Genomic DNA, 26,178 nt, shown 5'->3' on the forward strand with positions numbered 1-26,178 from the left:
TGCCTTAACTAGAGCCTATTTTCTAGGTAAAGATAAAGCTGCTAACATCTATTCCAATAGTACATACGCCTTTGGTGTTGCTCATGATTTTGGTATGCTCTGGAAACAAAGAGGTTTCTTGACTTCTTCTGAACAGAAAATAAAAAATAGTTCTTATGTATTAGATCTATTAAATGGTATCTGGGGTGCCTGGTGGCTCAGCTGGCTGAGTGTCCAACTTCAGCTCAGGTTATAATCTCACAGCTCATGAGTTTGAGCCCCACGTTGGGCTCTGTGCTGACAGCTCAGAGCCTGGAGCCTACTTCGGATTCGGTGTCTCCCTCTCTCTCTGCCTCCCCCCCCAAAATAAATAAACATTACAAATTTTTTAAATGTTATTCAACTACCCAAATTTGGTGATAATTAAAATTCTAGGACACTCTATGGCAAACAGAGAAAAGCAGAGGAAGTCGTTTGCCTGATGCAGTTACTAACTCAGCAGCTTTAAGTCAGCCCTCACCTTTAATAAAGGCACCTGCAACTTCCATGTCTCCTGAATTCGCTGACAATCAAAAACGTAAAATAACAGAAGCCCAACAGTTAACTGTTTGGCAAAATAGAAAGAAATGGACAGAACAAGGTTATAAATCTGACCTCAGATAAAATCAATGGATAGATCCTATCAACCCATCCTCCGATTGCCTACAGAGACATGTCCCGCAATATATACATGATTTGACACATTAGAATACTGATAAAATGGTCTCACTGGGAAGACAATACTACTAGAAGCCATCACCAAAAATCATCTCACAGGTATACCCTAGCTGTCAGATTTACCCAAAACAGAATTCTGGAAAGCCTATTCATACTTGTATGGGACATTCCCCTTTGCGTTCTGGAACTTTCACGCTATGGCAAATGGATTTCATCCTGTTGCCTCCCTCCCAAGGATATAAATATATACTAGCAATGATTTATATGTTTTCTCAGTAGGTAGGTTGAGTTCATTTCCATGTTGGAAACCCACCACCAGAGCAGCAGGCAAGACATTGTTAGAAAAGATTATTCCTACCTGGGAGTTCCCTCTGAACTTCATAGCAATTTGGGATCTCATTTTACTAGCTGAGTAATCCAATCTATCTGCAAAATGTGGCCCATTGTGCAGCATTTCCATTGTCCTTATCAATCCCAATCTTTAGGATTGATAGAATGTATTAGTGGAACCATTAAATTAGCTAAACTAATAGAGTCTTTTAAACTGCCTTGGCCTAAAGTTCTGCAACTGGTCTTGCTTAACTTGTCCTGGAAAGAACAGATAATCTCTTATTGAACTTACTACTGGCAGGCTTATGAGGCTAGATAAAAGCATGTATCAACTAGTTTTGCTTAAAGGAAATTCCTAATGTATTGCAAGGAACTTGTTAAAGCTTTAAAGGCTAACACCCAGCTTCTTGGGGTGCCTGGGTGGGTCAGTCAGTTAAGCCTCTGACTTCAGCGCAGGTCATGATCTCACAGTTCATAGGTTGGAGCCACACGTCGGGCTCTGTGCTGACAGCTTGGAGCCTGGAGCCTGCTTGGGATTCTGTGTCTCCCTCTCTCTCTGCCCCTCCCCTGCTAGCACTCTGTCTCTCTCTCTCAAAAATAAATACACATTAAAAATTTTTTTTAGAAAATAAAGGCTAACTCCCAGCTTCTAGAACAATCTTTACATAGCTTGCCCTGGGGAAACAAAGACATACACCATCATGACCTCCAACCTGGAGATTATGTTCGCTGAAAAAGACACCTTCATAAGGATGCTCTAAGCCCTGATGGAAGGGGACATACCAGGTATTAATTAACCAGTCCTTATGCTGCCAAGCTGAGGAAGCACTGACTCATGGATTCATATTTCTCATTTAGAAAAGGCTCCTCCTCCTAAATGGTCTTCTCTACCTACCAGAGGCAGCCAACTAAGAATTTCCAGAAAACTTAAACTTATTCCAGGTGACTCTTTGAGTCCTGGACTGGAAGCCACCAGCATCTGATGTAAACTGCTTTTGCAAGAGTCAGGACCAGACCAGTGTATCAATCCTTTGTCATAGTTATTACCCACTGTTTAGCTCTTTGATTTCCCTTTACTGCTGAAAGCTCTTTGATTAAGTTATTCTAATTACATTATTGTTTGCCACTTCCCAAAACAAAACAAAACAAAATCCAGAGATGCCAGTTATTGCAATGATATATGAAGACAATTAAGCTGGTTGAAATTCTTAGATTATTGTTCCTTCTAAGAATCCTTGTGATCTTTGCTCTTTCACACAAAGTTGGGATTCTCCACTGGTGGTAAAATCCCTCCTTTGGTTAAAAACCCATTCTACTACTATAGTATCTTCTTACTCTTAAATTGGTGCTGCTATTATCCTCCTTTAGTTTCTTTTCCTTTATTTCATTTAAAGAAATTATTTTCCTGACTTGATGCCTCCTCCCTATTTTGTCACAGAGGAAAAAAAGTCACACAAATATCCCAGAGTTTAGCACAGGCAGGAAATCTTTCTGACTGTTGGATCTGCCACCATCAGGCCACTATAGGCTATGGAGGATACAGTGCCCCTTTGGTCATCCCTGTTTACAACCTCTCTTTTCTCTCCAATGTCACCATAAATCAGACAGCCCCTTTTGACCTTACTTACCATGTCAAAATAGCCTTACCTCCTTCGAAAGGGAAACTCTCCTTGCTTTACCTACCCTAATCCCTGCCCAAGAACTGACCTGGGCAACATCTCCCATGGATAGTCACCCTCCAATCTCGTTCTAAACTTCATCAAGAATTACCTGCCAGGGGTGCCTGGGTGGAACGGTCGGTTAAGCAACTGACTCTTGACCAAGTCATGATCTCACGGTTTGGTTTGTGAGTTTGAGCTCCAGTCCAGCTTCGTGCTGATGGCAAGGAGCCGGCTTGGGATTCTGTCTCTCCTTATCTCTGCCCTCCCCCGCTTGTGCTCTCTTTCTCTTTCTCAAAATAAATAAATAAACTTAAAAAAAAAGATTAAAAAAAGAAAAGAATTATCTGCCACTAGCCCTTGCCTCATAAAAACACATTGGAGCCTGACTAGTTTTCCAACAGACTCTTCTGGCTATAAGACCCTCTTTTGTACAAGGTTCTTTCAACTACGCTATGATATCAAAAGAAGCATTTATCTGGCTGCTTGAATAAAACAGACCCCTGGTTTTCTCCTGTCTTACCCTCCATACCTACAAATGAGTCTGTTGATAATCAGACTTAAAAAGGAATATTTTGCACTCCCACAGAATATATTTTTGCCCGTGCCTATAAGTGACAACCTTGGACATTTACCTGCCTAGACAGTCAGAAAAGAACGGGACAATATCTCCTAGGTTATTCAATTTCTCCTTTCACTATACTTCAATTGGTCACAGGGATCTTTCCTGACCTAAACACTTACCATAGAAACAAGAGAGTTCTATCCATTATAAATGACTACCCAGATGACAACTCCTCCAAATAGGAAGACAATGGCTACACACATTCTCAGGACTGTGACCTCCCACAGGGTACAACCCTAATGAAAGAATGGATTTGGGGATCCATTTGGGGATCCTTTTTGGAATCCTTTTTCCTGGCGGGATCTGCTGCAAATGAGGCCATGGTTAAGAATCTGCCCTAGACTGTTAATAGAATAACCAGATCTGGCAGGGTGGGGGGTGCTGGGTGGCTCAGTTGGTTAAGCATCCGACTCTTGATCTCAGCTCAGGTCTTGATCTAGGGTTGTGACCCCGCTGGGCTTGGAGCCTACTTTAAAAAGAAAAAAAAAAAGAATAGCCTGATCCACTGCTAGGGCCATTAGAGCTCAGTGGTCTCTAGATTCCCTTGCCTGAGTTGTACAAGACAACAGAAGAGATTTGGATTACTTCCTGGCTGTTGACTGAGTCTGTGCCATTGCTAATACTTCCTGCTGCGCAACTAGATTAACACCTCATAGCAGGCTGAATTGGAAACTTAAACTGGCCATCATTAAAAGGAGTTTCTTTCAGCCCTCTAACTCAGTTTAATTTTAAGTTTTCAGACCTTTTCAGTTGACTCCCCACAGGACTCCCCTTCTAAGATCTGGATTACAAATAATCATACTTATTATTGTTCTTATGTGTTCCTTTTTAATTATAATTACATTACTGATGCTTTGTATGTCTCACTGTTGTTTGACCATCTAAAATGTCAAAATTATGGACACACTAAGGCTTAAAATAAAATGATCAACCATGGCTATCCATTGGCAACCCCTGAAGACAAGTCAACTATCAACTTCATAGACTTTTAAGATGAGGACAATGCCTAAGACTTGCTTCCTGAAAACCTCTTTGTTGCTGTGACTGTATGGTCTTAGTGACATTCTTTATAACATTTCATTTTCCCTCCTCTGTGGGACATGACTTTCTAGGAATGAACCTTCCTAGATAAGTAGACAACAGATGATCCAATGGTTGATCATTAATGCTTTCCAAGGAAAGATCTTGGTCAAAAGGGGAAAACATGAAAAGAAAAAATTGAAATGGAATCACTGCTGTCAGGAAAAATGGAGCCAGAAGGCCATTAGGGAAGTGGGGCTTATGCAAGTCCACCTCTGCAGGGAACATGAACTTTAAGTATAGTTCACTGCCAAACTGCAACATCTTGGCTTCCTGCAGTCCCAGAAAGCAAGCTGGAAATTTAACAGAAATTAGACTGTTTTAGCTAATCATTGTAAGTTACATCATATGTAAGTCTTCTTGGAATCCCCCCTCTGCACCCCCCCCCCTTTTTTTTTTGCCTTTAAAGACCCTCTGCTTTTTCCCCCCGTCAGTGGAGCACTATTTGGTTTTCCTCCCAAATCTAAGTCTTCCAAATCGCAGTTCCTAGGACTGCAAAAAAAATTTGCCGCCTCGATGCAAATTTTGTTTGACACATCTCAGACACAGGCTCATTTAATTTTATTCTGGAGTTGCAGGATACAAGGTTTAAATTTTTCTCTTTTCAAATCCCTCATGGTTTGCTCTAGACACAATCGGGAATGAGATTCCAGATAAAAGGTTTTCGGGGCTCTCTTCCGGCTTCCAGCCCTCATCTCGAATAGGCTTCCTTGAGGGAAACTTCGGCCCTGAGGACGAAAGTGGGTGCAGGGATGCTTCGGTAGACTTCCCCAGGGAGTAGGGTGCGGCGCGAGTCAGGTTCCAGCTCTGCAAAGAATGCAGATTAAGTTGTTAGCCTAGCCTGGGGCAATTGAATCTGGGTGTGTCGCCATGGAGATGGGGGCCGGCCTGCGTGTTCGGCTGCTATTGGCTGGGGACTCCAGGCTGGGATATAAGCCAGCTGCGAGTAACAGTACACTCACTGTATACACCGCACCCGGCGAGGACAGCTCAGCGCAGGGCGGCGCAGCTCAGCAGACCGGATCCGAGCGGAGAAGGGCGGGCTCCTCGAGAGGGCGGCGGTGGCACCATGGAGAACGGGTGAGACGAGCACCAGGCCCGGGGAAGCCGGGAAGGGGAATGGCTGTCACTGAGACCTGGAAGCCCGGCACCTGGGCCCCGAGAGGGCCAGGAGAGAGAGCGAATGCTCTGGAGATGTAGAGACCCCTGGCGGGGGAGCCCGTGTCGCGGCAGGGCGGCAGAGCAGTGAGGCGGCCAGCGACAGCCGGGGCGCACGCGGGAATCGGGTAGTGATGGCCCCACCGGAGCAGGAAGGGGACACGGTGTGGTACCGTGCACTCTACTTGGGAAAGGGGGCGGGTGTGTTTATGTGCGTGTGCGCCGGCACTGAGGTGCAAGTTGTAGGGGAAGCGTACTCTCTCTCCCCGAGCCACCCCGACCGGCATACTGGGAAGAGGTCAACCCACCCCTTGTGCTTTTCACTCCCTTTGCAGAGTCTAGGTAAAGCTGCGAGGTTCTTTTGGTGCCCGTATCTGGAGTTCCTCCTTCAGAGGAGAGATGTCTGAAGTTCTCTCAACACCTTTCTTCCCACCAAATTGGAGATCCAGTTAAAATAAGTTGGGGACTGGGCGGCTGGCTGTGATTCTTGATCTCAGAGTATGTGACTCTTGATCTCAGAGTCGTGAGTTCAAGCCTCACGTTGGGCGTGGAGCCTACTTACAATCTAAAAGAAAAATTTATTTTTTTTATTTAGGAAAAAATTTTTAATGTTTATTTTTGAGAGAAACGTAACGTGAGCGGGGGAGGGGCAGAAAGAGGGAGACACAGAATCCGAAGCAGGCTCCAGGATCGGAGCTCAGAGCTATCAGCACAGAGCCCCACGCGGAGGAGGGGCAGAGAGAGGGAGCCACAGACTCCCAAGCAGGCTCCAGGCTCTGAGCTGTCAGCACAGAGACCAACACGGGGCTCGAACTCATGAACCGCGAGATCATGACCTGTGCGGAAGTCCCACGCTTAACCTACTGAGCCACCCAGGCGCCCCTAAAAGAAAAGTTTTAGGGGCACCTGGATGGCTCAGTTGGTTGGGTGTCCGACTTCGGCTGAGGTCATGATCTCACAGTTCGTAGGTTGGAGCCACACGTCGGGATCTGTGCTGCTTTGGATTCTGTGTCTCCTCTTTCTCTGCCCCTCCCCTGCTCACGCTCTGTCTCTCTCTCTTTCAAAAATAAAGAAGCATTAAAAAAAAATTAAAAAAAAAAAAAAGAAAAAGAAACATTTTAAATAAGTTGGGGATGAAGTCTCCAAGGAGAGAAGGAAATCCTCATTAATTGGACCGAACAATAGACTCTGCCCTTTCCTCCTACCTCCCACCTCTGAAAATTCTTCTGTCTGCTTTGGCCCCAGAAATCCCAGTCCAAGTCACCAGAATCAGGGACCACAGTGGCTTTTGGATGCACAGGGATCCAGGGTGTTCTTGGGGAACTGATGGCCCATTGAAGAAGTCCTATAAGTCGTTGCTAGATATGCTAGGTGGCCAGGGCTTCATACTTCTTTCTTTTTTTTTTTTTTTTTTTTTTGCACCTCTTGGGGATGCTGTTTGATTAACTTTTAATCATTTCATTGCTTCTCTCTCCATCATCCTGTGGCTCCATCTCCCCTGTCCCTTACCCAGCTACTTCCCTGAGGGTAGCCTGTTGTAGAGTCATCTGGTTTCAAAGGCTCTGCTTTTGAAGAGAAGGATTTCCTTTGGAGGCTTGGTTAGCTGTGTTCAGCTCTGTCATACCTCAGTTCTGCTTGTCCCCCACTTCAACATTTCATTTTTCCAGATAGGGGTTTGAGAATTGGACTGCAATTGTAAGAAAAATTCTGGGTTGGTTCTTGGGGATGTATGGGCACGGTAAGTGTATGTGGTTAAGATGTATGGGTATGGCAAGTGTATGTGGTTAGGTCTCTGAAGGGCAAAGAACCTTGGTGAAGAGAAGGGAGATGGGAGAGGGCAGGGAGGAGAACAAAGGCAGGGAGGAAGATTCAAGTGCTTTGGACTCAAACCCTGACATAATGGAGTCTCAACTGGTAAGGTTTTGGAACTTACTGATAAGTTTTTAATTAATTTTAAAACTGTACCTATAAGACAGGTGGGGTCAAGACAGGTGCTGCCAGTTACTTCCTTCTTACCAGAGGAAAGAATCTGAAACATTTATTGCTTAAAAAGACAGAATTGAGACTAGAACCCAGGTTGAGTTCTGCCTTCCTCTTGACCAGAAATAACTAAGCCTGGTTTTTGAATGAGAATTACCTAGGACACTATTGTGGATCCCCAGAATTATGGATCTCTAGGGTTGGGCTCCAGAATTTGTATTTTCTTTCTTTCTTAAAAAAAAAATTTTTTTAATGTTTATTTTTGACAGAGAGAGAGACAGAGACAGAACATGAGCGGGGGAGGGGCCGAGAGAGAGAGGGAGACACAGATTCTGAAACAGGCTCCAGGCTCCAGAGCTGTCAGCATACAGCCCAACGGGGGCTGGAACTCACAGACCATGAGATCATGACATGAGCCGAAGTCAGCCGCTCAACCGACTGAGCCACCTGGGCACCCCTACAATTTGTATTTTCAAGCAGATGCTGAAATAGTTCTGTTTCAGCCACTGACCACCAAAGTTGTGGACTACTCCATCTGCTTTTTTGTACTTGTCTAGTCACTGGTCTTGAATTACTGCTTGCAATTTCATTTGACAGGGATCTGTATTTTATTGGTCTGAGTATCCCAGAATAGGGATCTGGGGGAACTAACTGGCACAATAGATTTCTACTCTGGAGTGTTCCCATTGCCTTTTTTTTTTTTTTTTTTGGTCAACCAATAAAAGTGTCTGAGGGAGGAATTGGAGGACAAGCGTCCAAAAGGAAATTGGGTTTATCCCTGCCCTCAGGTTAGTGTTAATTACATTTTGAGTGTCCTTACTGATAAGTAGGGTAGGAGGATTATATTGAGTTTGTCACTGCCCTAAGGAAGGTCTTAATACCATTTTGAATATACTCTTTAGCCTTCATCCTCAAATCCAGCCCTTTTACTTCTTTGATTCGATTATTTCCCTGTACTTCTATGTAGACTTATCATCCCTTCCTCTCTAAATCTTTGTCATAAAGAGAGATAATTAAACCTGCTAGTGGTAGCAAAACTGAAGTTGGGGTTGGGGGTGGAAACATAGGCACCATTAACTTTTGCCAGGCTATAGAATGAGGAGGGACTTTCCCATTAGACTTTCAGTGGGTCTGATTCAGAAAGTGGGTCTGATTCAGAAAAAGGAGTGGGTGGGTGGATGAGCTTAGTGTGGACCCTGCTGAGAGAGGATCCTCCCTTCTGGGGCAGCTCTTTGGCCCCTTCTGTGTCCCTTCCCACCCCAGCACTCCTAGCAGCCTTTCTGCACTGAAGGTCATTAGTCTATGATGCCCTTGGGAGGGGAGCAAAACTTAACTTTCATTTTCCTTTTTCCTAGATTTACATATGAAGATTATCAGAACACTGCAAAATGGCTTCTGTGCCGCACCAACCACCGACCTCAAGTGGCAGTGATCTGTGGTTCTGGGTTAGGAAATCTGGTCAATAAATTAACTGAGGCCGAGAGCTTTGACTACAGTGAGATACCAAACTTTTCCCAAAGTACAGGTACTGGCAAAGGGGAGTGAGGGATTGAACTGAGGGATACTGATGGGATTCTGATGAGAAGGTCTGCTTTCACCAGGCCTGCACCTGATTATCCTGTATAGCATTTGACTAAAGACAACTTGTTTAAGAGAGGGAAAAAGACCACTATGAATCAGAATGACTTTAGAAGGAAACTCCCCCAGTAGAAATTTCATAATAGATTGGGCATGTGTGTGGCAATGATACCATATGATGACATATTTCCTATGCTGTAATGATCCAGAGCCCCTTAAAGCTTTACAGCACCTCACTCACACTCTCCTCCCCCATCCACACCAGGGTACCCACCACTTGCACATATCCCTCCCATTTCTTTCAGTCTGCAGGTTAAATGGACAAAGTAGTGCCTATAACTTCCTGGGACAAAGTCAGGCGACCCCTGTCCTATGTCTTCCTGCCATTCCCAATCTCCCCAGCTCTAGCTCTTGTCCCATGATAAGGCACTCACTGGTGCGCAGCAACAAATGAACACTGCCATGTTCTTGCAGACAAAATACACAGATAACACATGAACACACAAGACCTGATTCACACTGACCCTTTGAAGGAGGGAAGGAAGCAGGTGTTACCTGTGCACTGTGGAGCAATGATGGATCTGAGGGTAGCATATCCAGCATCCTAATAGCTGCCAGAAAACTCTAAAGCTGTGGTTTAGAAAAGAGCCAGGTGTGGGGTACCTGGCTGGCTCAGTGGGTAAAGCATGCAACTCTTGGTCTCAGGTCATGAGTTCGAGTCCCATTTTGGGGGTAGCCTTTATTTAAAAAAAAAAAGGGAAAGGCCATGCCTTAAACTTCATGAGTAAGGAAAATAACAATTCAGGGTGACACCTGAATCCTCCCAGCTAATGTGAGATGGATTTTTGAGCAAGTAAAGGTTGCCCCTAATGTGACTCACCTACTTTGTGAGATGTTTGAGAGTCACGATCTGTCTATCCCCTTTTAATACTGAAAAAGTAGACTGGTATGAAAGAAAAATGAGGTTGAGAAGGTGCTTGTTTCCTATAAGTGATAACTTGGATTAACCCTGAGGGTTTATGGGTCCACTGTGGGCAACTCCTGGAGTGGCCCTGCACTTTCCTTCACTACTCTCCACTTCCCTTCACTATTAGCCATGTTGGCTGAATCTTTTTTTTTATATATAATTTTTTTAATGTTTATTATTTTTGAGAGAGAGACAAAGCACAAGTGGGGGAAGGGCAGAGAGAGGGGGAGACCCAGAATCCCCAGCAAGCTCCAGGCTCTGAGCTGTCAGCACAGAGTCCTTGTGGGGCTTGAACCCACAAACTGAGATCATATCCTGAGCCGAAGTCGGGCACTTAACCGAGACCCCCAGGCGTCCCCTTCTTTTTTTTTTTAAGTTATTTTGAGAGAGCAGGGGAGGGGTAGAGAGGGAGAGAGACTCTCAAGCAGGCTCTGATACGCTCAGCGAGGAGCCTGACTCAGGGCTGGATCCCAGGACCTGTGACATCATGACCTGAGCCAAAATCAAGAGTCAGATGCCTAACTCACTGAGCCACCCAGGCACCTCCGCCACTGCCCCCCACCCCTCCCATGTTGGCTGAATCTTCTAAATTTACTGAAATTTTCTAATGGCCTGTGAAACTGTTTTCACCTATGATTCATGAACGTTAGGTTAACAACCTTAGCCAGTTCTCTGGAAAAAAGGGATGGGAGGGACCAAGTAAATTAAGGAGAAGCGTAGTTTATTTGGTTTACTTATTAGTTCTCAGATAACTAACTTCCCATGATTTATAATTTTATAAATTTCTGTCCTCTTTTCCCCAGAGAGTTAAGACTTTGCACATATTTTTCCAAACCCGTTGGAGCAAGATTGGAAGACCAAAGCAGGGAGGTGGGGGTGGGGGTTGGGTAAAGAAATATTAAACTGAGAGGGAGGGCAAAGGGCAAAAAGTTTCCTAAGGGAAAGAGCAATGACATTGACCCCACCTGCCACTCCTTCTTCCCACTGAGAAGGGCACTGCAGTAAGTGATTAGTGGATTAATTTTTAAACTTTATTAGCCTATTTTTTATACTCAGGTTTTCCTAACTCTGCCATCTCTGCTCTATTACTGGAATTTTTTTTTTAAATAAGCTCTTTTGTCTCTGACTCTCCCTGAACTCTTCCTCTTGATTTTGGTCCCTCTCTCTCGGATCACCCATTCCCTAGGGGATAGGTTGGCTGCCTCCATTAGAGGAGAAATGCTAGATAAGGGAAATGGTAATAATGGTTATTATGTCTGTGTGGGGAGTTATTTTTGCATTCCCACACCCCTGCAGGGCCCATTTGGGCTATGTATTACCACAGGACTGTTTTGTGGGTCATAATGGAGAAGCCTTGTAGGGGTCCAAACTCAGCCCCTCCCCCTGTTGTTCAGTAACCTCTTCAGGACCCTCATATACTATGAACTCCCTTTCAAGAGTGAGGAGGCACATGGTTTAGTTAGGGTAATAAATATGGAGACATATTTGGAGAATTTAAAAATTTTTGGAAAAGTCTATAAGGACTGCATTTGCTACATTTATTATTACCCACTTTTTCTATTTTTTTTTTTTTTTTTTTTTTGCTCACTTTTATTCTCTTACAATATGGCTTTCTCATTCTTTTGAAGTTTCTTAAAAAGAAAAAAACCTTTCCCTAAGACACCTGGGTGGTTCAGTTGAGCCAACTTGATATTGGCTCAGGTCATGATCCCAGGGTTGTGGGATCGACCCCCGTGTCAGGCTCCATGCTTAGCATGGAGAATCTTTAGTTTAAGCTTAAGAGAATTTTAGCTTAAGATTTCTGTCTCTCCCTCTGTTCCCCTCCTCCACTCACACACTTTCTCTCTGTAAAAACAATTAAGGGGTGCCTGGGTTGCTCAGTTGGTTAAGCATCTGACTTCAGCTTAGGTCATGATCTCACGGTTTGTGAGTTCGAGCCCCACATTGGGCTTGGTACTGACAGCTCCGAGCCTGGAGCCTACTTCAGAGTCTGTGTCTCCTCTACCCTTCCCCTGCTATGCTTTCTCTCTCTCTCAAAAATAAATAAACATTAAAAAAAAAATAAAATAACAAAAAATCTTTCTTTTGATATGTGGTTCACATTGAGCATCCTTATCCCTTAGCTCTAATCTCAGGATGTACTTATATACTCATTTGTAAGCTTATGATTTGTTCCTGTCTCCACCAGACTTCAGCTTTCTGAAAGTGGAGTTAGTAATGTCATCCTTTGCTTAATTATACCCTCTCATGTTGAGCACCATGAGTTGGCTTGTACTAGGTGCTCAGTGGATATGTGTTGTATGAAAACATCATTCTTCTTTCTTTCTATTTTGTACACAGTGCCAGGTCATGTTGGTCGACTGGTGTTTGGGTTCCTGAATGGCAGAGCCTGTGTGATGATGCAGGGCAGGTTCCACATGTATGAAGGCTATCCACTCTCAAAGGTAATTCAGGGGCATAAGCCTGGTCTGGAAGAAGGGGGAGAGAGTTCTCAGTCTCATTTTATGACATCTACCTGGGCTAGGTTGACTTTGGTCCCCTCCTTTCTCTTTCGTGGTGTGTATCATGCATGTCTGTGGGTAGATTGGTGAAATTTTAAAGAACTCTTTCTGATCTTTTATGTTTTGTTTGTAAGGTGACATTCCCAGTGAGGGTTTTCTACCTTCTGGGTGTGGACACCCTAGTGGTCACCAATGCAGCTGGAGGACTCAACCCCAAATTTGAGGTTGGAGATATCATGCTGATCCGCGACCACATCAACCTACCTGGTTTCTGTGGTTTGAACCCTCTCAGAGGGCCCAATGAGGATAGGTATGTATCTTGCAAATTTTTTCAATAGCTGGGTACAGTTTAAGGACTTGTCTGGGGGTCAGAACTCATTATGTTCCAGTAATCTGAGATTCCAACTTGTGCCCTAGGTTCGGAGTTCGTTTCCCTGCCATGTCTGATGCCTATGACCGGGATATGAGACAGAAGGCTCACAGTGTCTGGAAACAAATGGGGGAGCAGAGAGAGCTTCAGGAAGGCACCTATGTGATGTTGGCAGGCCCCTCCTTTGAGACTGTGGCCGAGTGTCGGCTGCTGCAGAAGCTGGGGGCAGATGCTGTTGGTGAGAAGGGGAACCGACTGGAGGCTTGAACAGGGAGGGATCTGGTAAAATAGGGATGGAAAGGTGTAAGATTGTAGACCTAGACCGTAAAGTGAGAGATCTGACTTAAGGGAAGATTGAGTTAAACTGACTTTAAAGGTGTTGGGGTTTGGTGTGTTATAGCATTAAACCTCCCTACCCAGCACCTAGGGCTTTAACAGCTATAATGCTGATGACCCATCCATGATTTGATGTTTCTGAAGATTGTTCTAAAAATATAGCTGCTTTCTGTACCTCTGGCTGAAGATGGAACCGCATCATTAGAACTGACTTCAAAATGACCACAAACAGAAATAAAGCATTGCAGTGGTAATACTTATAAGAAAAGTGTAAGGTCCTCTGAAGCCCCACTCTTTTAAGCAATACAGAATAACCTAAGCTAGACAAGAAATCACCTGTTTCTTTGGATGTTTTTTTGAGATGTGGAATTGTCAATGAGGTAATGAATGGGGATGAGGGCAGAGGGTAAAGAAAAGAGTCATTTGAGGGTCCTGACAGTTGTTTTCCCTCTCTCTCCTCATCAGGCATGAGCACAGTACCAGAAGTTATAGTTGCAAGGCACTGTGGACTTCGAGTCTTTGGCTTCTCCCTAATCACTAACAAAGTCATCCAGGATTATGAAACCAAGGAGAAGGCCAATCATGAGGAAGTATTAGAGTCCGGGAAAAAAGCTGCACAGAAATTGGAACAGTTCGTCTCTATTCTTATGGCTAGTATTCCACTGCCTGGCAAAGGCAATTAACCAGCCCTGGAGTGGTCTGGCCTCTCCCTAATAGGATCCAAGTAGCTACTACCTGCTTTGGCCCCTTGCTGGGGTCATGTGCCTCTGCCCTTAAGTAGTAAGAGAGAGGAGAGGAAGATCCACCATTTCTCCCACCAGACCCTTCTGTGCTAGCTTCTCTTGCTCAGTTGTCTCAACAGTTTCCACCCCTGTTCTTCCTCAAGAGCTGGGGCCCAAGCCGTATCACACAGCCATGTATATGCCCTAGGTGTGATTTGGGCTGTTGAACTTGGCACAGGTACCTACTGCTATCTTTCTGAGATAAGATGATTTCACATTCCTGAAGACTCCGTCTGCCTCGCACAAGTCCAATACCTCTTGGACTCGAATACTATTCATATTTTGAGAATAAAAAAGATGAAATAATTTAATGTTTAGTGCATTTTGGGATAAAGCTTGGAGCACAGGCCAAGTTTGGCATGAAAGACTGAGATCACATGTCCAGTGTGACTATCTGCTTCTGAGACGAGCCACTAAAAACTGAGATGAGGTGGTGTGTAAATGCAGGAAAGGATGAAGGAAAGCCAAAGATGAGAGATAAAGATGTCAGAAGATGAAGAAGGAAGAGCTAACACCTGGCACAAGACGGCAGCTTTCCTCAGACCAGTCTTGCCTCTGACCTTAGCCTTCTGATTGTGCTGCTCCCTGTCTATGTCCTCATGAATATCTGAACCGTCTCACTGGTCTCACTGTTCCACAGTGGCTACTTCTTAAGCCCTAACTGTTTCCTGTTGTTTTCTTTCTCCTTCCTACCCTAACTTCTGCCATAATTAAGGACAACCCAACATTCCTTCTCTGCATTCTGACAACGCTGTAGCAAATACTGAATACTAGAATACTACATCTTTCTCTGCCAGCAGCCACTCCATGCAGATTAGAGTCCTGCCAGCCCCAGGCAAACCTGTGAAGTTGACTCATACTTCACTTCTTAGAGCACTTCCTTTCCTTCCCTCCTCGTTTCCTTTCTGGGTTCTAGTCTTTTGACTTTTGCTCAGTCAGAACCTCCCTGTCACACAGCATCTAGGTGTTGCCCTTTGTTGGTTCTCTGCACTATTTTTCACTTACCAGTTTGCATTCAGCTGAGTGGATAGCATGTTTCAAAACCACACTACCCTCCCAGGCCTCTTTACCTTTTGATAAAAGATCTAGCTGGATGATCCTCTAATAGTAATGGCATTTCAATAGAAATTTACAATAGAAAGCTTTTAAAACCTCTTTTAAATCCTTTGGTAACTAACCAACTTACCTGAGCCCAACACAAAAAGCATTCTGGAGTGGCCCTGTCACCACCCCCACCAGCTCTAAAACCCTACCTGGACCTTGAGACAATCTGCTAGCATCTGCCATTTGTCCATAAGCAAGCTGGCTTAGAGGGAAGTACTGTGTGTCCTTTAGATATATATGCAACTTGTTCATCTAAGGAGATGGTTTATAAACATTTCTTTTAATCAAGTTATTGAATTACCTCTATAACACTCAGCTAAGAATGTTAAATTGAGAATATAACAAAGGTTCTCTTTAACTGCCCTTTAATCTTAAGAGATATATTTGTGAAACCATTAACTGTTACTATAAGACAGTATAGAATATTCTACACATTACATACAATGGGAGCCCAAATGATAGACCAGTTGTATACACTGGACCTTGAGAATTGGGTTGGGTAAGGGAAGTTTCATAGAAAACTTTTGAGTTCAGTCCTAAAGGACGGAAGGCAGGAAAAGGATTTCACACCAGGTGAGTGAAAGCACAGAGCTACAAAATGTAGTCCTGTTCCGTGGGTCATTATCACAACAGGTGTGATTAGAACAGAGGACATGCAGGGCTCTAATGAGACATGGGCAAATACTTGGAAGTTACAAGAGAGTGCATGTGGTGCTCAGCTTTCTCACCCTGATCTGGCTCTTGGTGAGATGGCTCAGGAATGAGAATGGTGCCATCTGAAAAACATGTCCCAGAGATACTCAGGTGGAATATTTAAGCACATCTTTGGTGTTTAGACTTAGTAGATGGGTTTGCCCATTTACCCTGTAAAGGGTATCATAAATTTTGTGATAGAATACTAGATTCAAGAAGAATATTCATTTGTTGACCTCATGCAAGAGTCTAATTTTTTAGTTCTAAGTATGAAGAATAAGGCTTACTGACTTTACAGAAGTGTTTATTATTATACTCATGTTAGGACATTGAATATCTCCTATAGTAACAAAATTGTACATTCTTTATAGGAAAACTAAGATATGACAAGGAAAGTAGCTACAGGCAAGTACTATTTAATTATAGGTAATGAGTATCCTAAATGCACTGGGATACTAGGTTCAAGGCCATATGGGCTGGAGAAAGAAAACACAAACACATTGTCTTTGATTTCTTTTTTAAAGTTTAGTTTGAGAGAGAGAGAGAGCACAAACGGGGGGTGGGGGGGGGGAGGGCAGAGAGAAGGGGGAAATCCCAAGCAGGCTTCTTGCCATCAGCACAGAGCCAGGTCAGGTGTGGGACTTAAACTCATGAACCTGAGATTATGACCTGCGCAGAGATCAAGAGTAGGACGCTTAATTGACTGAGCCACCCAGGCACCCCTTTAATTTCTTTTTTGAAGGCTTATTTAATGAGATAATTTACATACAATAAAATTCACACATTTAAAGTGTGCAGCTCAATGGCTGTTAGTATTTTCACACATAAGTGCAATCATCCCCACAGTCCATTTTGGAAAATTTTCATCAACTCAAAAGAAAACCTTGTACCTTTTAGTTATTCTGCTCCCAACCCTCCTGAAAACCACTAATCTACTCTCTGCTCTGTAAGATAGAACTATTTTGGGCCTTCATATGAAGGGAATTGTAAATAGGATCATATGGACTTTAACTGGCTTCTTTCTCTTAGTATAATGTTTTCAAGGCTCATCCAAGTTGTAGCATGTATCAGTACTTCATTTATTTTCATAATTGAGTACTGTTCCACTGTATGGATACACTACATTTTGCTTATCAAGCGTCTTCAAGTGCCAACGAACTCAACCAAAATGAATGTACCAGTTTAGATGAGCAAGAAAATAAAAGCAAAAGTCAAAGGAGATGGGTCTGGGAGGAGGACCCAGAAAAGGGTAGTTCTTGAAAACAACTGGTGATGACACTATTGCTCTCTAGAGGGGCCTACAAAATGGACTGATTTTCCTGCATCTCAAGATAGGTGGCAAAAAACACACACACTTCAAGTTAGGGCTTTCTACCCTGGCCCTGTCATGGTCATCTTTATCAATACCAATAATGTTTATTAATCATATACATTGCATACAACATTGTCTTAAAGCCATAAAATAAACTGCTAATAAGACAAAGAGCTTCCAGTCTAAGGGGGAGACAGGATATATGCATTAAAAGCTGAATTAGTTGTACCCTCTATGCCTACTTTTAGTCTTTTCCTATGTTATATTGTCACCATTTGGAAAATTTTTGAAAAAGGAATAATGTGTGAGAAGTAGCACATGCTAAGTGCCAATGATAAAATATGCTATGGGTATTCAAAGGGAACCAACCTGGGATGGGGAGTAGGAAGGACCGGTGAGACTGAGTTAGACCTTACAGAAAACATTGGTGAAGAGGACATGGCAGAAGGCACTGCATGCAGGCAAATTCGAGAATGTTTGATCATTGAACAGAACAAAATGGTGAAATTAAAGACATTGTGAATAGGAGCACTGGGAAATAAGGTGGACAAGGCTAGATTGTTCGGGGGTCTCTTTTCAGGCTGAGGAGTAAGAACCTTCTCTAGGCAACATGACAAGCCATTTAAGGCTTTTTAAGTAGGAATTGATGGGTGAAAATCATGTTATTATTTTGATGGATTGAAGCCTAACGAGAAGCAGAAAGAGTTGTTCTGATGGTAGAAATACTTTCACCCCAAACTAGCCGTATAGAATAACATAACCGGTGATGTTTAGAATTTTTTAATCAGGTTGGAGGCTTTTGCAGTATTTAAAAGAATATGCTGTTATAAGGCAAAATGTAAAGGCAAAAGCGCAAGCAATTTGGAAATGAAAAATACATACACTTAAGTCAAATTAGTAGTTTTCTCCTTTTTCAGATTAAAATTTTGAACACATACTTAAAAACTTACTCAACATAAAATGTGTAAAGTTTTACCTCCATCCTGTCCTTCATCTGCCTTTCATCTGCCTTTCCTTCCCCACCCCACTGGTAACGACTTAATAGTTTCTCACACATTCTTCCAATATTTATAAAAATATTAACAAATACAAATACACGTTATTTTTTTCTCTTCCTCTTATTGTCCACAGAAGTTAATACATTATATGTGTTGTTCTGCATCATGCTATTTTCTTTAATGTCTTAGAGATGTTTTTGCATCATAATTAGTGTGTTTTCTTATTGACTTAGGTCAGTGCTCTCAAGGACACATGTCTATCACCTCAACATTTTTAGAAGCAAAGGAAGAATATGGCTTTAATGTTTTTTGTTTTTAGCCAATTCCCAGTCCATTTGTTGGTTGCCTTTAGGAATAGAGACAAAGAGGGGTACCTGGGTGGCTCAGTAGTTGGTTGAATGTCCAATTCTTAATTTCAACTCAGGTCATGATCTCTGGGTTTGTGAGACAGAGCCCCACACTGGACTCTGAGCTGAGTGTGGAGCCTGCTTAAGATCCTCTCTCTTCCCCCGCCTCTTTCTACCCCTCCTCCCCACTCTCTTTCTCTGTCTCTCTCTCTCTTTCTTCCCCTCCCCCATAAATAAGTAAATAAGTAAGTAAGTAAATAAATAAATAAATAAAAGTGTATGGTAGGGATAGACATTAGGACTTTAAAAAAATAAAGGAATAGAGACAGAGATAATACCATTGCTGGACATTAGGACTTTGAAAAAATAAAGGAATAGAGACAAAGAGATAATACTACTGTTGTCCCTTTAAAAGAAGAAGGTGGGAGAGACCACAATTGTTCTTCCTCTGCTGTGCCCTCTGGTCTAAATCTGATTTGGCTTAGATTTGCATTCATTTTTCCTTTGTAAACATGCATCTGCTTTTCATAACTACTTTGTGTTTCTAAAGGACATCTTTTGAACAAACACTGGCTCTCTGCCTGGTTTTTCTGTTATTGTAAACTTGGACTTTAATGAAAATGGAAAATTTCCAGTCCTTAATCTTTTTGTCAGAATTTAGGTTTGGAAGAAATCAGATCTAATATTGTTTGGAGTGAATCCTTAGTCTCTGGTTTTCAGGTCAAAACCCCCTACTCTTCTATTTGTTTTTCATTTTCACTTCCGTTCTGAGTTTTTTCATTTTAGGAAATTTATGATCTCTCTTACCAATCTCTCTTTTTTTCTTGTTTTCTTTCTTTTATCTCTGTTATTCGTGTTTTTTTTTTTAATGTTTATTTTTGAGAGAGAGAGAGCGTGAGCGGGGTGGGAGGGGTAGAGAGAGAGGGACACACAATCTGTAGCAGGCTCCAGGCTCAGAGCTCTGGGCTGACAGCCCAGACGCCCTTGTGGGGCTCTAACTCACAAACCCTGAGATCATGACCTGAACCAAAGTCGGACACTTAAGCAACTGAGACACTCAGGCACCCCTCATATTTTTTAAAATGCCATTTTGCTTGTTGGCTTTTTGATTTTTGGCCTTAGTCTTCCTTTTTCCTATTTTATTTGGAACTATTTCTACCTGAGCTCCTGCTATAAAAGATTAGTAGGAATATAGTACTATACACTATGTGTAGCCTGATCTGCTCTAGTTCTATCAATGCAAACCATCAAAGGTTGTCTAAGGTCAATTCCAGCTCTCAATATCTCACTGCTCCCCTCCCCCCAATCATAATATACAGTTACCATCATTGTTAGTATCCCACTCAGTCCATCAAACAAAGTATGAAAACAATTTGATTGCTGTCAGGGGATAAAGTCGATACTTGGCACAGTGTTGTTGTTAATATACTTGTTTTGGAGTGGAAAGGTTCTCACTCTGGACCCATGGATAGGATGTAAGGGAGCCTGTGAAGCTCCTGAAATGCAAAATTATGTGACTTCCTGAATTTGGGGCCCAGGAGAGGGTCATTTCCTTGGATGCTTACTCTGCCAACTCTTCCTCCTCCTTCATAAATGGATAGGAACCACTAGTGCTTAAAAAAGCTAGGATAGAGTTATGGTACAAGTAATTTCGGATATTTTCTGCTACTCTGTCATTCTTTTTGACTGTCTGTCTTCTAGAATATTTCCTACCTACTGACACTTCATTTCAAGATAGCTCTATGGCTGGTCTAAAGACTTGTTAGCAGGATTCCCAAGATCTAGGAAACTGATCCCTGTTATGGTTCCAAAATACTCAATTCAGGAATGTTCTCAGACCAGGATCTACTAGCTTGGAGAGTCCAAGAGAGATGCCTTAAAGAACCAAACTGCATTCTGCAGTAGTATTATGTATCGTATGACCCTTAGCCACATGAAGTGCCTTCAGCCAAGGAGGGGCTTTGGGCATATTCACACTCACTTATGAGTACAACTAGGCTGGACTGAGAGATACTGCTATATTTTCCATAGAGTCTAATGTGGCCTTCATTTACTTAGAGTTTCAGTGATAATACACCCTTCTGGTAAAGGTATTGGAGTCAAGATGTTTGTAGTCCTGTCTGAGTTGGAAAATATGTTCATCTCTCTGAGTTATTTTGCAACCTTTAGATAAATAATCCTGCTCGGTTTTTATTCGGAGTATGTCTGTGTCAAGTCTTGTCATCAATCTGCACCTAGTATTGACATTTAGCAACATAATGGCCACTCAGATAACCATAGCTTTTACCTGACCACCCTGTATTGCTTTTGTCCATTTTTTCCCCTCCATTTATTTTGAACTTTGTCTTTTTGATAATCAGATGTATTATGCCATACACAGAAATACTGGTATGTGTGTGTGTGTGCATCTGCATGTATGCACATGTATGCAAAAACCAAAATTATTAACTTATAAACTGTTGCCTGCCCATTGAAGCCTTGAAGAAGCTTGAAGCTTTTCAGTGTCTCAGACAGGCATTCATCAAGTGTATTTTTCTGGGCTGCTTGGCAAGAAAAAGAGGAACACATGAGGAGGGTATGTTTATTCACTAACTTAATAAATGTCCCAGGGATTAGAGAACAGAGAAGAACAAGAAAATACTCCTGCCTTCATGGAGTTTACCTTAAATTGGGGGAGTCAATTTGCAAATAAATACAAATGTAAAAAAATCTAAGGTAATGGTAAATGTTAAGAAAAAATAATCAAAGTGAAGGAATGGATAGTAATAGAGGAAGGAAAGGCAAGTTAAAACTACAATCAGATGCCATTTCAAGTCACCAGATGTCTATAATAGATAAGGCAGACATCGAAAATGTTGGTAAGGATACAGAGAAACAAGAACCCTCATGCATTGCTCATGGGAACGTAAAATAGTATTGCCACTTTAATATTTGGCAGTTTCTCAAAAAGTTAAGCATAATCCTACCATACAACCCAGCGATTTCACTTCTAGGTATCTACCAAAGAGAAATAAAAACATATCCACATAGAGGCGCCCTGGCTGGCTCAGTCAGTAGAGCATGTGACTCATAATCTTGGGATTGTGAGTTTGAGCTCTATGTTGAGTGTAGAGATTACTTAAAAATAAAATCTTTAAAATAATAAAAAAACATAAACACATAAAGACTTACACACAAATGTTCACAGCAACATTACTCATAATAACCAGAAAACAAAAAACTGGTGAACAAAATATATGGAATATGTTCAGCAATAAAAGGAAACAAACTACTGACACATGTTATGTCATGGATGAATCTCAAAACATGCTGACTAAAATAATTCAGATACAAAAAAAAAAAAGAACCTTTACTCTTATTCTACTTATATGAAATGTCCAAAAAAGACAGACTTATAGAGTCTGAAAGTAGATTAGTAGTTTCTTGGGGCTCAGGGTGGAAATGAAAATTAAATGGGCATAAAGGATCTTATTCAGGGGTGAAAATGTTCCCAAACTAATTTATGGTGATGGTTGCATCACTGAGTAAAGTTACGAAAAGTCATTGAATTACACACTTGAAAAGGGTGAATTTTATGATATGTAAAATATGCCTCAGTAAGGTTATTAAAAAAAAAAGTAATAAAGGGGAGAACAATTTCAAGTGGATTAGTGCAGGGAAGTCCTCCCTGAAGAGCTGTCATGTGACCAGAGGCCTGAATAAATGAGAGGATGAGCAATGCAATGATTAGGGAAGAGTGTAGACGCAGAAGGTACAGTTAGCATCAAGGTTCTAGGAGGACTTAGCAATTTAGGAGCAGCAAGAAGGCCATGGCATTAGAGTGGAGTGAACAATGGGATTGTGGGAGATAAGGCTGAAGATGTAGGCAGGTGCTCCTGCTGCAATGATTGTATATCCATGTGCGTCCATTTCTTCTTGACCTGCTGTAGGATGGGAGCTGAGGAGCTGGGGTGCTAGGTCAGGAAGACTAGGGAGCTGTGACTGATCCCAGACAAAAGTGGAAGCAATTGGCTGCTTCATCCGCAGGGAAGGGCAACCTTTTGTGTCAGCAATTGAGAAATCTTCAGCAGCACACCAGGAGAAATTCATCAGGGACTGACTCAGAGGCATAGGTGGGGAAAGCGTTATACAGGAACTTTGGGGAAGGACTGGTTTATGGATGGAAGCTTTGCACAGAGGTGTAGTCAGTGGTGAAAGAAGCCATTTGTTCCAGGAGAGAAATTTAGATGGAGTATGTTTTGTGTGGGCAGTAGCTTATGAGGGAAGTGTTTGTGGGGAGGAAGGTTATGGAGCTAGTGATACGCATGGGAGCACAGGCAAGAAATATGGTATGTAGGGAGCTTGCTTGGCTCTGGGTTTGGGGCAACAGAGCAGGGGGTTTGGTGAGAGAGGCCACTGGGGCAGAAGGAAGAGTCCTTGCTGTGACCTTTAAAAATAGATATGTAGCTTTAAAATAAATTTATTTTATTGTTTTAATCTTTATTTTATTATTAAAAATAAATTTTAAATAAGAATAAATAGAATAAAAGTCTTACATGATTACAAAAACAATACATATTAATGTAGACTAGTTGGACGATACAAAAAAACCACAACAAGAAAAAGGGCAAAAAAGAATGCCTCAGTCAAGATAGGCACTATTACGGGTTTGGTGTACAGACAACGGATTTGACATATTTTTTGGAAATTTTAACGTCCACTTTGTCCCCAACCTTTTACTTTGAAAATCTTGAAGACTGTAGACAAGTCAAAAGAATAATGTGATAAACACTAGTGTGCCTTCCACCATCAATTTTTAGTATTGTACCACATACACACTTCTTTTTTTTTCCTGAGCTATTTGAAAGTAAGATGTTGCAGATATCACATCAGTTCACTTCTTTTCCCCCCCCGGAAGTTTATTTTTGAAAGAGAGAGAGAGCTTGTGCAAGTCAGGGAGGGGAAGAGAGAGAGGGAGACAGAGGATCTGAAGAGGGCTCTGTGCTGACAGCAGCAAGCCCAGTGCGGAACTTGAATTCACAAACTGTGAGATCATGACCTGAGCCAAAGTTGAACGCTTAACTGACTGAGCCACCCAGGCGCCCTCCATCAGTTCATTTTTAAATACCTTGGCATGAATTTCTTTCTTTTCTTTCTTTCTTCTTTCTTTCTTTCTTTCTTTCTTTCCTTCTTTCTTTCTTTCTTTTTTTAATGTTTAATTTATTTATTTTTTTTTTAATTTTTTTTCAACGTTTATTTATTTTTTGGGACAGAAAGAGACAGAGCATGAACGGGGGAGGGGCAGAGAGAGAGGGAGACACAGAATCGGAAACAGGCTCCAGGCTCTGAGCCATCAGCTCAGAGCCCGACGCGGGGCTCGAACTCCCGGACCGCGAGATCGTGACCTGGCTGAAGTCGGATGCTTAACCGACTGCGCCACCCAGGCGCCCCATGTTTAATTTATTTTTGAGAGAGAGAGAGAGAGGGAGAGAGAGAGAGAGAGAGAGAGAGAGAGAGAGAGAGAGAACGAGTGGGGGAGGGGCAGAGAGAGACAGAGGCACAGAATCCAAAGCAGGTTCCAGGCTCTAAGCTGTCAGCACAGAGTCTGACGCTGGGCTCAAACTCAAGGACCATGAGATCATGACCTGAGCTGAAGTCTGGCACTAAGCCACCCAGGCACCCATTCTCCTACATAATAACAGTATCTCAGCTGAGAAGATCAGTATGAATTCAGGAAGATCTGAATGTCTTGCTTATCAATATGTCTTACTACAGATTGTAAATGTTTTCCCTTTTCTTACTTGTCTTATCTTTGAAGGCAGAACTTCAATCACTTACCTGGCTGGCTAAGCCAAAGCAACTGTATGCTAGGGGAGGAAAGAAAGAGACTCTCTAAGAGCATAGAAACTGGGAAGACTGTCAGAAGTCCAGGAATCTAGGATGCTTCCTTTCCCCCTGAGCTCATCTTCCAGGCTGTGGGCTAGAGCTTTGCTTTGGGATCTCTCCCTCTTTTTCTCATTCTCTCTTCCCTCATTTCATCTCTGCTTCACCAAATCTTACTGAGTACCTCTTCTATGCTAATTCTGCACCAACGTCTGCCGACCCAAGTGAACTTGATCTCTAATTTCAAGAAAGTACAGAAAAGGCAGAGTTTCTTTTTGGTGCATGGTTTCTGTCCTGGGCTTTGTAATTTGCCATATAACAGCATCATGCCTATAGGACTGGCTTGTCCATCTGGGGACCTTACCAGGGTGTAGGGGCTTCCCATGGAAAAAGCCTCTGCTCCTTGGACCACTAGTTGCCCCAACAATCATTATTACTTGACCAGGGCACCAGAGACAGTTTCATGCAGAGAAAGCAAGCCCCTTTACTCTGAAGTTTTAGTTTTATTGTTTTCCCATGGGATGATTCTTTGCACTGGGAAAGTATCTCATTTGCAGATTGAGGGGCACCTATGTTTACTTTCTTGACCTAGGATCCTTCTTTTCTTTCTTTCTCTTTCTTCTTTCTTTCTTTCCTTCTTTGATACCGTTGTTGACTGTCTTTTGTCCTTTCAAGATTGTTTTCTTACATGAAAGATTGTAAATATTGAGGTCTGTGAGCTAATTTTAACATTTTAGAAATCTTTATGAAAACCACAAGTTTACTGTAAATAAGCCTATGACATGCTAACTAAAACTAAGTTTATTTGAATTGTATCAACCCATTGAGACAACCCTGGTTATCTCCTTCTTATTAAAAACGCTGGTAAGTTTTTTTCATTAATATAAATTAGAAAATTAAATTGTGATTCATAAATATAATAGCAAAATCTCAAAACTAAAAATGTTTGGTACTGTCTGTGAATTACATCATGTCAGATCAGCATTTGGTAAATAGTAACCACCATTTGTAAAATCAAACTCCTAATCTACCCAAACTCCTAATCTGTCAATGGGATGGACTAAGAACCCACAGACTCCAGCTTTTGGGGACCAAAATGCAGGCTTAGGCAAGTACAGTGACTTTAGCATCCTCACAACTAAAGTTTAATCCATAAAGCTGTATTCTTCCTTTTCCTTTTCCCTAAATTTGAGTTGTGTTATCATTCATTGTAGATAGTTTTGCAAACTGTCTTTAATCTTTTCTTGGAGCAAGGTAAAGTATAAAAGGATACAAACCAACAAGCGTGCAGATATATTGTAAGAAGGAGATTGGGGGGAGCTTGGAGATTAGAAAGAGAAATTCTACATTTGGGGAATTGCTTCTCTATAAGCCACATCTCAGGGTTAAGATGCTGGTTTAGTGCTTAATTTGGAGTCAGAAATGTTTCCTTATCCTCATCCTGGCCTGACTGAACCCCAAAACTGCTCACCACTCCTGCTTAGTCAGCAAATATCTCTTCACTATTTGATCTCTCTCTTAAGTCACCGGTGGTTTATTTCCCACTGTATGTATTTTTCAGTGCAGCTCTTGTTTATAGTTTTATTTTGGGAGTGGTTCGTATGAGTCAATCCTGTGAGATGGAAAAGCCCCAGACGTACAGACAAAATCATGTGTGGATGTGTGAGTTGAGGACAGGACCCAAGGGGGCTCGGGTAATTGTACTGCTTCCACCTCCGGAAGTCCTTTCTGGTGGCCATCCAGCCTTTCCGGATGCCTTTGTTATCTAATCTCGGTCTAAGCAGGAGAAATAATTGCAATT

At 42.2% G+C, this 26,178-nt stretch overlaps 1 protein-coding gene and 1 non-coding gene across 2 annotated transcripts; both read left to right on the top strand.

Moving 5' to 3' along the window:
- Positions 1-5,354: 5,354 nt before the first annotated feature.
- Positions 5,355-14,367, top strand: LOC115516178 (purine nucleoside phosphorylase). Its single transcript, XM_030318609.2, has 6 exons — positions 5,355-5,469; positions 8,883-9,052; positions 12,413-12,516; positions 12,708-12,883; positions 12,991-13,181; positions 13,745-14,367. The coding sequence occupies exons 1-6, from the start codon at positions 5,459-5,461 to the stop codon at positions 13,960-13,962; spliced, it is 870 nt and encodes a 289-aa protein (XP_030174469.1). The 5' UTR covers positions 5,355-5,458; the 3' UTR covers positions 13,963-14,367.
- LOC115517562 lies at positions 9,872-10,022 on the top strand. The gene has a single exon (XR_003969984.1). It is a non-coding gene; the product is annotated as a U12 minor spliceosomal RNA (small nuclear RNA).
- Positions 14,368-26,178: the final 11,811 nt, after the last annotated feature.

This window comes from Lynx canadensis, chromosome B3 (genome assembly GCF_007474595.2).
Source record: "Lynx canadensis isolate LIC74 chromosome B3, mLynCan4.pri.v2, whole genome shotgun sequence".
In the NCBI taxonomy this organism is placed as follows: Eukaryota; Metazoa; Chordata; class Mammalia; order Carnivora; family Felidae; genus Lynx; species Lynx canadensis.

Excerpts from the sequence above, each read along its gene's own strand:
- LOC115516178 (XM_030318609.2), top strand. Across the intron at positions 9,053-12,412 it reads AAACTTTTCCCAAAGTACAG|TGCCAGGTCATGTTGGTCGA; the intron begins GTACTGGCAAAG and ends TTTTGTACACAG. Across the intron at positions 12,517-12,707 it reads AAGGCTATCCACTCTCAAAG|GTGACATTCCCAGTGAGGGT; the intron begins GTAATTCAGGGG and ends TTTGTTTGTAAG.